General features: G+C 44.2%; 1 protein-coding gene across 6 annotated transcripts in view; it reads right to left on the reverse strand.

Moving 5' to 3' along the window:
• Positions 1 to 13,762, reverse strand: part of GON4L (gon-4 like) — a 66,234-nt gene that overhangs the window by 38,043 nt on the left and 14,429 nt on the right. For 5 of the 6 annotated variants that reach the window (XM_028090057.2, XM_028090054.2, XM_028090055.2 and 2 more), the window contains 6 exons: positions 5,524 to 5,717; positions 4,837 to 4,911; positions 4,605 to 4,655; positions 1,664 to 1,714; positions 1,050 to 1,145; positions 204 to 323 (listed from right to left, as the gene is read on the reverse strand). In XM_028090057.2, the coding sequence (XP_027945858.2) occupies positions 204 to 323; positions 1,050 to 1,145; positions 1,664 to 1,714; positions 4,605 to 4,655; positions 4,837 to 4,911; positions 5,524 to 5,717 (587 nt within the window). The remainder of the gene's footprint in view (positions 1 to 203; positions 324 to 1,049; positions 1,146 to 1,663; positions 1,715 to 4,604; positions 4,656 to 4,836; positions 4,912 to 5,523; positions 5,718 to 13,762) is intronic. The other variant, XM_028090053.2, reaches the window with a different exon arrangement.

Genomic DNA, 13,762 nt, shown 5'->3' on the forward strand with positions numbered 1-13,762 from the left:
TCACCGACTGCGCCACCCAGGCACCCCAACTTCAAGGACTTAGAAACCTGAACAGCTGTAACCAGCCACAAGGACCGGGAAGGTTTTGGCATTAATAGTGATCTTGAATCCTGCTCGGGAAAGGTGACAGCTCGGCATCACCACGCACGGCCAGCCTGCTGCAGTTACCTCTCCCCCACCCCCTCTGCACGAAGCGGACTCACCTCTGACAGCAGGCCGCCCTCCTCATCGGTCTCGGTCATCTCGGAAGACTGCCTCAACCTGGACTTCTTCGCGCCCCGTGGAGACGAAGCAGTGCTTTCAACATCGCTTTCCAACAAACTCTAAAAAACAAATCCGGTTCAGGTTTCCATTTCTGCTCCTGCCTCATCCCCCCCGGTGAGTCTGAAATACCGCAAGAAAATGAACCAATTTAGTCAAAGTAAGAGAAAATGAAACTTCAACAGAAGTTGAATATTCTGAGGTGAGCACAGAGATCAGATCGCCCTCGTCATCAGAAGTGCAAGACAATGGTTTAAAATCCTTTTGCAAACAAGTCAAATACACTGAGAAACAGAGCATCGCCCAGCAATGAACATGAGCGAAGTGCAGCCATGATCAACAGTGTCGACGAACCACAAAGGATGAACAATGAAACAAAGGCAACAAAAAGCCCAACTGTCCACTAGGTAAGGTTCAGAACCAGTACAAAACAGGACTAGGGTGTGTCATGCCGCATACGCAGGTGACAGAGCTTTACAGAAAAGAGCACAAGGGCTGTGCTGGCAACGCTGCGTTTAAGGACCTCGAAGGACGCCTCATGGCCACCGGCCCGATAATGACTTAAGCCGCATTATTAAGTTTTTGTTGTGTGTGTTCCACGTGCGTTCTATTTCGTAACATACAACATGGAAACACTAAGGGAGTATGAAGAGGAGAAAACAGCTCCCAGTCCCGGTTCTATGCAAGGAAGCGAGCAGGAAGAACGCTGTCTTGATTCTGCCTGTGGGAGCCTTCCAGAAGCCGGCTCTTCCCCACCAGCCACTCACACTCACAAGGGAGCCACTGACCTCTTCAGCCGTCTCATCCTCCTCCTCGTCGTCAGGCTGGTACTCCTCGTCTGAGGAGTCATCGTCTTCCAGGTGGATGTCCACAAACTGGGGGGGCTGCGTAAGTACAGTCACAGAGAGAAACGAAGTAATAGGAAACGCAACCATATGCATTTGGAAAATAAGAGGAAGAAAGCGGAGCAGGAAGAAATAAATCCTAGGAGCACAATGAGCAGCTAAAGCAAGTAGTCAGAGGCTTAAAGAGACCACGGGAGTCGGGCGCCTGGGTGGCTCGGTTGGTTGAGCAACTGCCTTCAGCTCAGGTCATGATCCCGGAGTCCCGGGATCGAGTCCCACATCAGGCTCCCTGCTCAGCGGGGAGTCTGCTTCTCCATCTGACCTTCCCCCCTCTCGTGCTCTCTCTCTCTCCAAATAAATAAATAAAATCTTAAAAAAAAAAAAAAAAAAAGAGACCACGGGAGCCAAACCTAAGAGGAATGGGAAGGAAAACACAAAGATCGAAGTAAAACAACAAGACAGATCCCCCCAAAATTAACAAATAGAAAGGAGGTATAGGTTTCAAAACTGATGAAGTCTTTCTGGAAAAGAATAAGAATTACCTCTTCCAAGTTTACCTTAATTTCATTGGCCTTCTTAATTGGTGAAATATTCCACGTTGGAATTACCTACCAACAAAGAATATAAATAATTACGTTCTCTTAACTGAAATAGATGGGTTTTCATTTTTACTTCCTCTTCACCGTCACAAAGAGCCATGAACCTAACATGCAGCTGCAGTGATGGAGGGGTATTAATTATCCCTGAGGGGACACTCTCAAATATCTGTCAGAATTTGCCAGAAGAAAAGGAGAGAAGAGTCTATTTCCATCATTAGCATTTCTGCCTTAAAGCCAGTTAAGACTCTGTGTTATCTATAAACAGAGAAAGTATCTGTCTTACCTACTTTATTATTATTTTTTTAAGTAAACTCTACCCCCACCACGGGGCTCAAACTCACAACCCCAAGATCAAGAGTCACACACTCTACCGACGGAGCCAGCCAGGTTCCCCTGTCTTGCCTACTTCATATCACAACTTGCGTTTACATGGAGCAATGAATTTGAAACTATCATCGTACACACACCTAAGACAGTATAGGTAATCATACCCTTCGGGCATCAGTATTTTTTTAATCCATTACATAAGTCCACCATAAGTATGCATGCTGACAGCCAGCCATGACCAGTTCTTGTGCAAGGATTTAGGGGTGAAGTATCAAGTTGTCCCCAGCTGATTTTTCAAATAGTACAGGAAAAAAACAAGGAATAGGGGCGCCTGCGGGGCTCAGTCGTTGAGCATCTGCCTGCGGCTCAGGTCACGGTCCCGGGGTCCTGGGATCGGGCCCCGCCTTGGGCTCCCTGCTCCGCGGGAAGCCTGCCTCTCCCTCTCCCGCTCCCCCTGCTTGTGTTCCTGCTCTCGCTGTGTCTCTCTCTGCCAAATAAACAAAATCTTCAAAAAAAAACAAGGGGTAGATACAGATACAAACCAAATATGGCAAAATTTTACCGCCGTTTAATCTAATGGAACATAGACTCACTGCAAAATTACATCAACTTCTTATGTGTTTCTACAATAACAGAGTTGGGGGGCGCCTGGGTGACTCAGTCGGCTAAGCATGTGAATTCAGCTCAGGTCGTGGTCCCGGGGTCCTGGGACCCATACCCGCGCTGGGCGCCCTGCTCTGCGGGGAGCCTGCTTCTCCCTCTCCCTCTGCTGCACGCGTGCTCTCTCTGTCAAATACATAAGTAAAATCTTTTTTAATAGTAAATAAATAATAAAATAACAGAGTTGGGGCAAGATGTTTTTAAAGAATTTTTTTAAGGCTTTTACATGCTGCTGACAAAAAATGCCACTGGGGTGTATAACTTCTTGGTCATTTAAGGTGACCCAATGAATCATGTTATGAATAGAATCCAACAGGCCACTGGGTTCTGTCTCCACAAGGAGCCTTAGGCTCGCCCCATGTCCTTCGCCCCGCCATGTTCCGGCCACTTATCTGTCAAGCCAGGCCTGATACAGGACGAAGGGAATGATGTGATATAGGTCCACACCGCTTCCCTTAGGTTCCCTACCACCGAACCCACCAGGAAAGTGAGCAGCGCCTGGGAGCATGCTAAAGTCACCTACTGAGCACGAACAAAGCAAGAGCCTCGGACTTTAATCCCTGCTCTCTCCCACGCAAACTGTAGTCTTGGCTTGTCCAACATCTCTGCATTTATTCATGGTTGGTAAATACAATCCAGAGCCTGATCAGAATCTCTTTGTTTCCAGATCAAATATGGAATTACTGTTACTTATACTGTGTCAGGAGACTTCATACAACTCCATCTCACTGATGGCTGCTTTCATCATAGCTACCACATATGCGCATCTGTGATGATTATGTAATTCCTGGAGAAAGATGAAATTTAACTTTACGCAACCAGGCTTAGCCCACCAGACAAAAGAATACGATGTGGCTGTCAAAAAAAGCCAGTGCGGTCCTAGGCGGCACTGAGAGAAATATGGTGTGTGGGACACTAAAGGGATCCTTAACTTCATTCCATACAGTAAAACCACATCTGGAGCAGGAATTCCACATCAGGCACACTTTTCAAAGGATATGGACAAAGCAGGCACATTTGGAAGAGAAGGATCACATTGGTAAATGTACTCAGTCTCGTCACATGAAGACCGATAAAAAAATTAGGGGACATTTAGCAACAAAAGAATATTACAGAAAGACGTACTAGTTTTCTCCTACCAGAGGAAAGGTCATGTGGAAGAGGAGCAGACTTATTTCATCTACGGGGCTGCGAAGAATAGACCCGGACAAAAGGACAAAAACAACAACATGCATTTTGGGTCTGTTAGGCAAATCTTCCTCACTATCAGACACAAAACAGACCGCCACAGGACCATCGCCTGCCTGTTACAGACGCTGAGCACAGACTGGACAGATGCTTGTTGAGCAGGAAATAAAGGGGTCCCAGCATCTGTGCCAGAATCCTCCAGAAGCCTTCAAGTGGCTCTCATTTCTCAGTGTGTGCAAAACAACCAACGGCTGTTTCCACTAATGCTTATGCCCAGGCCCCGCTCCTGGGTCCCTATTCTGGGTCTGAGGTAAGCCACGGAACATGCATTTTTCAGTAAGCACTCGTGAGGGACCCCATAGCAGGGTGACCTGACGCAGTGCTCCCCGGGACACACCTGGAAAAATACTCCTCTCCACCCTTTGCCACGTACCCCGTGAATAGAAAGGCTGCCCCTGCTCAGTGCTTCCAGCCGTGCTAATGGTTGTCTGCCGATTACGCCCCAAACAGCAGTACTTCCATGTCAATGGAAATAAACCGATGATAAGGACTCTGAATGTTGTCTCCACTTATCTTTTCAGATATTTCTCGGAAAGAGGCAAACCCAGACCATGATAATTCTTTCCTATATTTTTTTTCCCCTGTAAATAACCTGGAATCAGACCTTATTTACCAAACTAAAGGAAAACAAAAACAAAAACAAAGACAAAAACAGAACACCCACCACTCCTTTTTCCACCACTTCCTTCAGTTTAGAGCGTGTCATTTTGGGCTCCTGAGGCAGGGAAAATGAGAAGAAAACAGTCAATAGAAATTATCATGTGAATCTTGGGTTTTGAAATGCTAACGCTACCCCCAATAACAAGCTATTTACAAACTCCCAAGCGATCTCCTGCACTTGCCCATTTACAGTAGCTCTGTTCCACAGCATTAAAGAGAAACAATCAACTACTCACAAACATCGGCATATCTTCCGTCTCACTGATGGCTGCTTTCATCATAGCTACCACATGCTCATTTGTGATTACTTCCTGGAGAAAGATGAAATTTCACTTTATGCAGCAAAGACGTGTGACCTAGAAAACAGCCGCTTCTTAACTCTGCTAGATACTGAAATGGCTTCCGGTTGGGGTAAAGCCAGCGTTGGCCAGAAGCACCCAGGTTCAAACTCTAACAGAGGAGGAATGCTCGATGCCACAGCTACCAGGAGCAGGAATGAGAGTGTGGGTAACTGACTCTACGCTTCTGAGAAACAGTAACCAGCAAGGAAGGCTCTGTAAACAGCTGATACGTCTGTGAGAACAGGACCAGCGCGTGTGCAGCATAAACTGTTCCCCTGGCATCTCTCCAGACCTGTCGACCCATGGAAGAGTAAGTCCACTGCGAACGTTATCATCTCCGAACGTGCCAAATGAGACGATACACCGGCAAGGCAGTGGAGGAGGAGAGGAACAGTTTACCTGCCCAGGTCTTTTTAAATGTGCGTTCGGGTTTCAAACGTGTGCTGACGGCAACGGGGAAGCCGTCCTGAAATGCCAAGCGCTGTGGCCCGCGCAGCTCCCAAAGTCAGTAAAGCACACACGGAGCACCACGACTTCCCTGAGGCTCCGGCCGGGAAGCCTTCGGGCCGCCGCGGTACTCACGTGCAGGATGTTGCGCACATTGACCGCAGTCAGGTTGTGCTGCTTGGCGCCGTCCTCCAGCGTGCGGTCCAGCGCGTCGTCCAGCCTCAGGTCGCACGCCCACGCCCCGCCCTCTGGACCCCGTCCGTCCCGCCTTCTCTTGGTGCCCTTTCTCTTTTTCCGCCTTTTCTCACTTTCTTCACCGCCTTGTTCTTCTGCAAATAAACCAAGAACATCATCAGAATCTCCAAACCACCGCTCCCGTAACTTACCCCAGCAGGCCAACGGTAAGAATAGGCCGCCAGGCGGCCGGCCTGGAAAATGAGAGCAGCCTGCACGGTGGCGCCAGGGACGGGGCGCGGGGCAGCGCGCTCCACAGCGGCCGGTCCTCTACACGGCGACGCGCACTGACCTACTGCTCCGAACAACCCTAGGAAGCCGAACTATTACTTTTCCCACTGTGTACAGATGAAGAAACTGAGGCAGAGAGATTAAGAAACTTTCCCAAGAGCCAGTAATGACAGAGCCATGCTCTGAAGCCTCGTTCTCCAGCCCGGGCGTCCACAGTCCTACTTACTACCCTGTAGAGCCCAGATGATATGGCAGAAACCCCGGCTTTGTGTCTCAGTTCTGGGCAACCTCGGAAAGAGTCCCATTTTCTTCTTTTGCAAATACAGATATCTGCCTATCAGGGACGCCATGCAGATTAAGTGACATAATATAAACCAAAGGGCTTTATACCAGTGAAACATTATACAATGCAACTTGTCATTATCATTATTCTGTTCAGTCTACAAGACAGAAAAACAAGGAGCAAAGGATAAAAAATTCACTCTGAACTGTACCAAAAAGGGGGAGGGGAGGACAAAGTTCTCTCCATTCTGTAAGAAGAAAGCACATATATAACCAGACAAAAGGAAAAACTTCTCAATTATCAGAATCTGTTAAGTCTTGAAATAGATTATCATGTAATACCAAAATGAGGTTCTCATCCTTCCAAACCTTTAAGGCCTGCTCTCCTCTGAAAACAAGGATTAGAGTGGATGAACATGAAGATGACGTTCTCTGGTTAAAAGGTTTTGTGACCTTCAAGCCACATCCCGACATTATTTAAACAGTGAAAAGTAGTGACTTCAAACAACTGCTTCTGCACTTGTGAACACACACCAAGAATCTGATCAATGTGTACAACTCTCAATCCAGTAATTCTTGTTCTTAAGGAAAAAATTAGATGTGCAGAGACTAATAATCACATTACTCATTGCAACGTTAATTATTTTAGCAAGAAGATGAAAATCTCCTAAATGTCCAATATTCCAGGAAGGGTAAAATGAACACTGGTACATCCATACACTGGACTGCAATAGAGCCATTAAAACTTGTCTTTTTAGAGGCGCCTGGCCGGCTCAATCAGTAGAGCGTGCGACTCTTGATCTTGGGGTTGTGGGTTCAAGCCCCACGCTGGGTGTAGAAATTACTTAAATAAAACTTTTTTTTTTAACGGTCTTTTTAAGCAATGGGGGGAAACAAAAATATCTACAAAGAGCTTTTAACGATATGGAAAATTTTTCTGATAATGATTTTTAAGAACAAAAAGAAAAGGTAGAATTCAAACATGCGCATCTTACAGTCACGTCGCCTAAATCAAATGCGCTGCTTCGAGGTACAACCCACAAGATGACACCTACAAAAGAAACATAAAACCTCCCAAAGTTCTAATAATGACAAAGCTCTTTACTACCTTCTTTTTTTTTGAGAAAGCAGCAAAAGGGGAATTACACAGCATAACACACACCAAGACTCCCTAAAGGCCTTTGTATACATTATCTTTTCCCCAAACCTTTCTTCTCACCTCACTACTGAGTCACCCAGATGCCCTAGACTTCTATTTTTATAAAATAAAATTAAGAACGTAGCCATCAGGGGGCGCCTGGGTGGCTTAGTGGGTTAAGCGTCTGCCTTCGGCTCAGGTCATGATCCTAGCGTCCTGGGATGGAGTCACGCATCAGGCCCCCTGCCTGTGCTCTCCCTCTCTCTCTTTCTCTCTCTCTCTCAAATAAAGTCCCAAAAAAAAAAAAAAAAAAAGAATGTAGCCATCATGTCAAATGTTATAAAGTTTCTAAACTTTTACTCCCAGTTTCCATAAATAATTTTGTTTCAAACCAGTTCTCAAACTGGCACTGGTTCTTAGACCACACTTTGGAGTAGCAATGCTTTAAGATACACACTGAGAAACACTTAGCCCCACTAAAAATACTATTAAAAAAATGAAACATAAAAATTATTTAAATGAATTGTGAAGAAAGGTTATCATAAAATTTAAATATTTTTCATGGAAAAATCATTAGAGTTAGCATAATTCGATTTAGAATAGCCATCTTAAAAACATGCAATCAAAGTGGCGTTAAACCATCCCAGTGTCTAGATTACATCACACCTATTTCTCCTCTGATGTCTGATTTTATTTTTTTTTTAAGATTTTATTTATTTGACAGAGAGAGACACAGCGAGAGAGGGAACACAAGCAGGGGGAGCGGGAGAGGGAGAAGCAGGCTTCCCGCGGAGCAGGGAGCCCGATGCAGGGCTCGATCCCAGGACCCCGGGATCATGACCTGAGCGGTAGGCACCCAGGACCCTGGGATCATGCCCTGAGAGGAAGGCAGACACCTAACGACTGAGCCACCCAGGAGCCCCACTGATGTCTGATTTTCATGCTGAGTTTTTATTAGGGAATATATGTCTGATGGAAAATCTAATACATTCAAATTCCAACACACTACACAAACAATCCAAAAAGAACAGATAATTCAACTATTTGTTATACTGTTTTAGAATTAATCCTTTATCTTCTAAAATACTGGGATACCACTGACTCTATGAATTCTAAAGAGCTAAAATTAAAACATTGAAAAAAGGAAGCCACTCTATAAAGATCAGGCTGGAAAAGATACAGAAGAAAATCTAATTTTTCCTTCCAAGAGAAAGATGAAAGGTGGCCTAAAACAAGATATTCCCTGAAAAGTAGATCTCATGATGCAACCAATAAACTGAAAGTAAAATGTACTGTAAATATACTGTAAAGTGGATGAAGTGAGTGAAAATACAGTGGGTTCTGCAATATCTAGACCACCAGAGTTGCTCAACGGCCGGGTCAAGCACACACCCAGAATCTCAGGTTCTGGCCACAACAATGTATTTTTTAACAGATGAAACCTTCCCACCAGAAACAACTGTAAAACTATATAAGACTACAACTGACCCTTGGGTAACACAGGTTTGAACTATGCAGGTCCACTTATATGTGGATTTTTTTCAATAAATACAGCACAGTACTGTGAATGCATTTCTCTTCCTTATGATGTTCCCAACATTTTCTTTTTTCTAGCTTACTTTACTGTAACGACAGAGTATACATGACACATAACTTAATCAACTGTATTATTGGTAGGGCTTCTGGTCAACAGTAGGCTGTTTTAGGGGAGTCAAAAGTTGTATGTGGATCTCCAACTGCGTGTGGGGCACAGCGCCCCAACCCCCACACTGTTCAAGGGTCACTGTACATAAAAGTGGAAAAATATATATATAAAGCAGTCTGAAGCCACTGAAGAACCCTCATGGAAAGGATTTAAGGAGTTGGAATCTTTTAGAGAAGGGAAGCACATTAAGGAGGACCCAAGCTGAACACAGCAGTCTTGCTAGCATAAGAAGCCAGACATTCGGAGCTGCCAAAGCAGCTGAGACTGAAGGATAAAACTCTGCAGAGTAGGTCAGACGTCTGCCTCTCGATTTCAGCTCAGGTCCTGATCTCCCGGTTGTGGATCAAGGCCCCCGGCTAGCTCCGTGCTTGGCAGGGAGTCTGCTCAAGATTCTCTCCCTCTGCCCCGCCCCCCACCCCACTCACATGCATATGTAGACACTCTCTCAAATAAATACTAAAAAAAAAAAAACCTCTGCAGAAGAGAAAACCAAGGAAAAATGAGCCAAAAAAGTTTCTGTTCAAGCCCCTCTGAAGACCTTAGCAGACCCTTAAGCTGTGCATGAACAGGATGGAACCCCAAGAAACCCAGCAGGAGAGTGGCTAGGAGGCAGAAGATTCTCACTCCACACCTCTGGGGAGAAAGAGGTTGTAGTTCAGGTCGTGAAAAGGAGGTAAAGGTCTTCAAAAACACTACAGCAAGATTTCTTAGCAGTGTTGAAACCTCAGAAGAGCCACCCACTAGGGATACAGGCCACAATCTAGGAGTAAGTAGAAAGTGGAAACAAGGGGCGCCTGGGTGGCTCAGTCGTTAGGCGTCTGCCTTCGGCTCAGGTCATGGTCCCAGGGTCCTGGGATCAAGTCCCGCATCAGCCTCCCTGCTACACGGGAAGCCTGCTTCTCCCTCTCCCGCTTCCCTTGCTTGTGTTCCCTCTCTTGCTGTGTCTCTCTCTGTCAAATAAATAAATAAAATCTTTAAAAAAAAAAAAAAAGAAAAGAAACAAAGAAGTGGAAACAAACTAGACAACATAGCATAAAACTAACCCGTGGCAGATTTAGGTGATCCTCCAAAATTATCTGCCTCCCAGAAGATAAAATAACCCTCTTTGGAAGAAGGTAACAATACCAAAGCCTCCAGAATTTTCCAGCCATAATGTCCAACATACAATAAAAAATTATAAAACATGGGGCGCCTGGGTGGCTCAGTCAGTTAAGTGTCCACCTTTAGCTCAGGTCATGATCCTGGGGTCCTGGGATGAAGCCCCACGTCAGGCTCCCTGCTCAGCGGAGAGCCTGCTTCTCCCTCTCCCTCTGCCTGCCACTCTGCCTACTTGGGCTCTCTATCTCTCTGTCAAATAAATAAATAAAATCTTAAAAAAAAAGGGAGAGAGAGAGAGAGAGACCTACAGGTAAATCAGATACTTGAGAAAGGGTTTTAAAATGATTATGATCAACATATTCAAGAAAATAAAGGAAAATATATAGAATTTCAATCAGAGACATGGAATCCCTGGTGCTAAACACCATTACAAATTTAACAGGGGCAAAAAAAAAAAATTAACAGGGGCGCCTGGCTGGTTCAGTCAGTAGAGCACGTGACTCTCGACCTTGGGGTCTGAGTTCAAGCCCCACGTTGGGAGTAGAGCTTACTTACAATAAATAAATACATAGATACATAGATACATAGACAGATACAAATAATAAATTTCTAAAAAGCAAAACTGAATATATTTTGTTTCCAGACAAAAAATCTGAGATAATTCACTGACATAAGACCAGGTTCACAACAAATACTAAAGGAAAATCTTCAAAATGAAAAAAAAAAAATGATCCTAGATAAAGGCAAAGCAAAGAATTTCAGGATGAATCAAAGAGCACCAGAAAGGTTAACTATGCAATAAATACAAATGAATACTGACTAGCTAAAATAGTAACAGTAACATCTTAGGGATTTAAAACTTAGGAAGAAGTAAAATATAACATCAATAGCACAAAAGGCAGGAGTAGATATATGGAGTGAAACTGCTATAAAGTTCTTGTATGTTTTTGGAAGTGGTAAAAGTACAAATTTAGTAATTTTATTTTTTATAAGATTTTTATTTATTTTAGGGAGAAAGAGCACAAGCCCCCGTGCATGAGCAGAGGGAGGGGCAGAGAAAGAGAGAGAATCCCAAGCAGACTCTGGACTGAGTGGGGAGCCTGAAGCAGGGCCCCATCCCATGACCCTGAGATCATGACCCAAGCCAAAACCAAGAGTCAGACACTCAACCCAATGAGCCACCCAGGCACCCCATAGATTGTAGTAATTTTTAAAAGATATATATTGTTGGGGTGCCTGGCTGGCTGAGTCAGTGGAGTTGACTGGCTTAATCGATAGAGAATGTGACTCTTGATGTCAGGGTTGTGAGTGTGAGCCCCACACTGGGTATAGAGATTACCAGAAATAAAGTCTTTAAAGGCATACCTCACTGACTCAGTCAGAAGAGCATGCAACTCTTGATCTCGGGGTCATGAACTGAAGCCCCACGTTGGGTGTAGAGGTTACCTAAATAAATAAAACTTGGGGCACCTGGGTGGCTCAGTTGCTTAAGCGGCCAACTCTTGATATCTACCAGCTCAGGTCATGAACTCAGGGTCGTGAGATTAGACCTCACGTCAGGCTCTGTGCTGGGCATGGGTCTGCTTAAGATTCTCTCTGCCCCTCCCCCGCCACGTGCACATGCTCTGTCTCAAATAAATAAATAAAATTTTCTTTAAATAAATAAGACTTTAAAAAATAAAATATGTAGAGCTAAACTGATAGAACTGAAAGAAAATACAGACAGATCCACAACTGAAGTTAGAGACTTCACTATTTCTTTCACAGTAAATGACAAATAGACCCCCCCACACACAAAAGCAGTAAAAAGGGAAGAACTGAACAATGCTATCAACCAACTTGACCTAACTGACATTTATAGAACAGTACACATGAAAACAACTAAATACATTTTCTTTTCAAATAAATACAAATGGAAGAACTACCATAAAGATCATACTCAACATCTGAATAAAGACCTAAAGGAAAAAAAAAAAGATTATATTCTGGGCTATGAAATAAACCTCAATAAATAGAAAATGAATGAAATTATACAAAGTAAAATCTGAAGACAAGGGAATTAAATCAGAAATCAGTAACAGAAAGATAGCTGGAATTCTCCAAACTATAGATTTCTAAAGATTTTTTTTTTTTTTGACAGAGAGACAGCGAGAGAGGGAACACAAGCAGGGGGAGTGGGAGAGGGAGAAGCAGGCTTTCCGCTGAGCAGGGAGCCCGATGCGGGGCTTGATCCCAGGACCCTGGGATCATGACCCGAGCCAAAGGCAGATACTTAACGACCGAGCCACCCAGGCGCCCCCAAACTACACACTTCTAAATAACCTGTGTGCCAAAGAAGATATCCCAAAGGGATTAGAAAATATTGTCAACTGAAGTCAATGAAATACAACACATCATAATTTGTGGGTTAAAGCTAACACAAGTTCTTAAAGGGAAATTGATATATTAAATACTATTATTAAAATATTTAATAAGTCTGGGGCGCCTGGGTGACTCAGTCAGTTAAGCATCAGACTTCAGCTCAGGTCATGATCTCAAGGTTCTGGGATGGAGCCCCACACTGCTGAGCACAGAGCCCGCTTAAGATTCTGTCTCTCCCTCTGACCCGCCCCTAACTCACGTGTGCCCATGTGCACACTCTCTCTCTCTAAAATAAATAAATAAAATCTCAAAAAAAAAAAAAACAACTACTAAAGGAATACTATAAAAACCTTTATGCCAAGGTTTCCACAAGTTGGATGAAACAAATAACTTGCAAGACACCAGCTGTCAAAGCTCACTCAAGAACAAGTAGATAATTGAACAGCCCTCTTATCTGCTAAAGAAAGTGAGTTCAGGGGCGCCTGGGTGGCTCAGTCAGTTAAGCATCTACCTTCGGCTCAGGTCATGATCCTGGAGTCCTGGGATCGAGTCCCGCATCGGGCTCCCTGCTCAGTGGGCAGTCTGCTTCTGCCCCTCCCCCTGCTCCTTTTCTCTCTCTCCCTCTCTGTCTCTAACTCATTCTCTCTATCAAATAAATAAATAAAATCTGAAAGAAAGGAGGGAAGGAGGGAGGGAAGGAGGGAGGGAAGTTAGGAGGGAGGGAGGGACTGATTTCATAATTAAAAACGTCTACAAAGAAAACTCCAGGCCCAGATGGCTTCACTGGTGCATTCAATAACACATTTAAGGAAGAAATACCACCAATTCACACACACTCTTCCAAAAATAAAACCATGAAAAGCACAAAACAGAAAGAAAAGAGAACACTTCCCAACTCACTTTGAGGTCAGCATGACCCTAATACCAAACCATGCAAAGAATACAAGAACATTATCAGCCACAGGTACAAGAATCCTTAAAATATTAGCAAATCAAATCCAACAATATAGAAAAAGGGTAATATACCTTGATCAAAAGGTGTGGTGTACCCCAGAAATGCAAAAGTGCTTTGAAATTTGAAAATCAATCAATATAATTCACCACATCAACAGACCAAAAGCAGAAACAAAAGATAATCTCAGTAGACGCAGGAAAAGCTTTTAACCAAATCTAACATCAATTCACCACAAAAACTCTCAGCAACCAGGAACAGTGGAGAACTTCCTCAATCCAATGAACAACCTCCAGCCCCATGGGAGAAGACTGAGCACGCTCCCCTGAGGTCAAGAGCAGAGGAAAGATGCCTGCTCCCACCACTGGCCAAG

Source organism: Eumetopias jubatus, unplaced genomic scaffold, assembly GCF_037043125.1.
Source record: "Eumetopias jubatus isolate StellerSeaLion01/CBP00866 unplaced genomic scaffold, mEumJub1_p1.0 scaffold_12, whole genome shotgun sequence".
Lineage (NCBI taxonomy): Eukaryota > Metazoa > Chordata > Mammalia > Carnivora > Otariidae > Eumetopias > Eumetopias jubatus.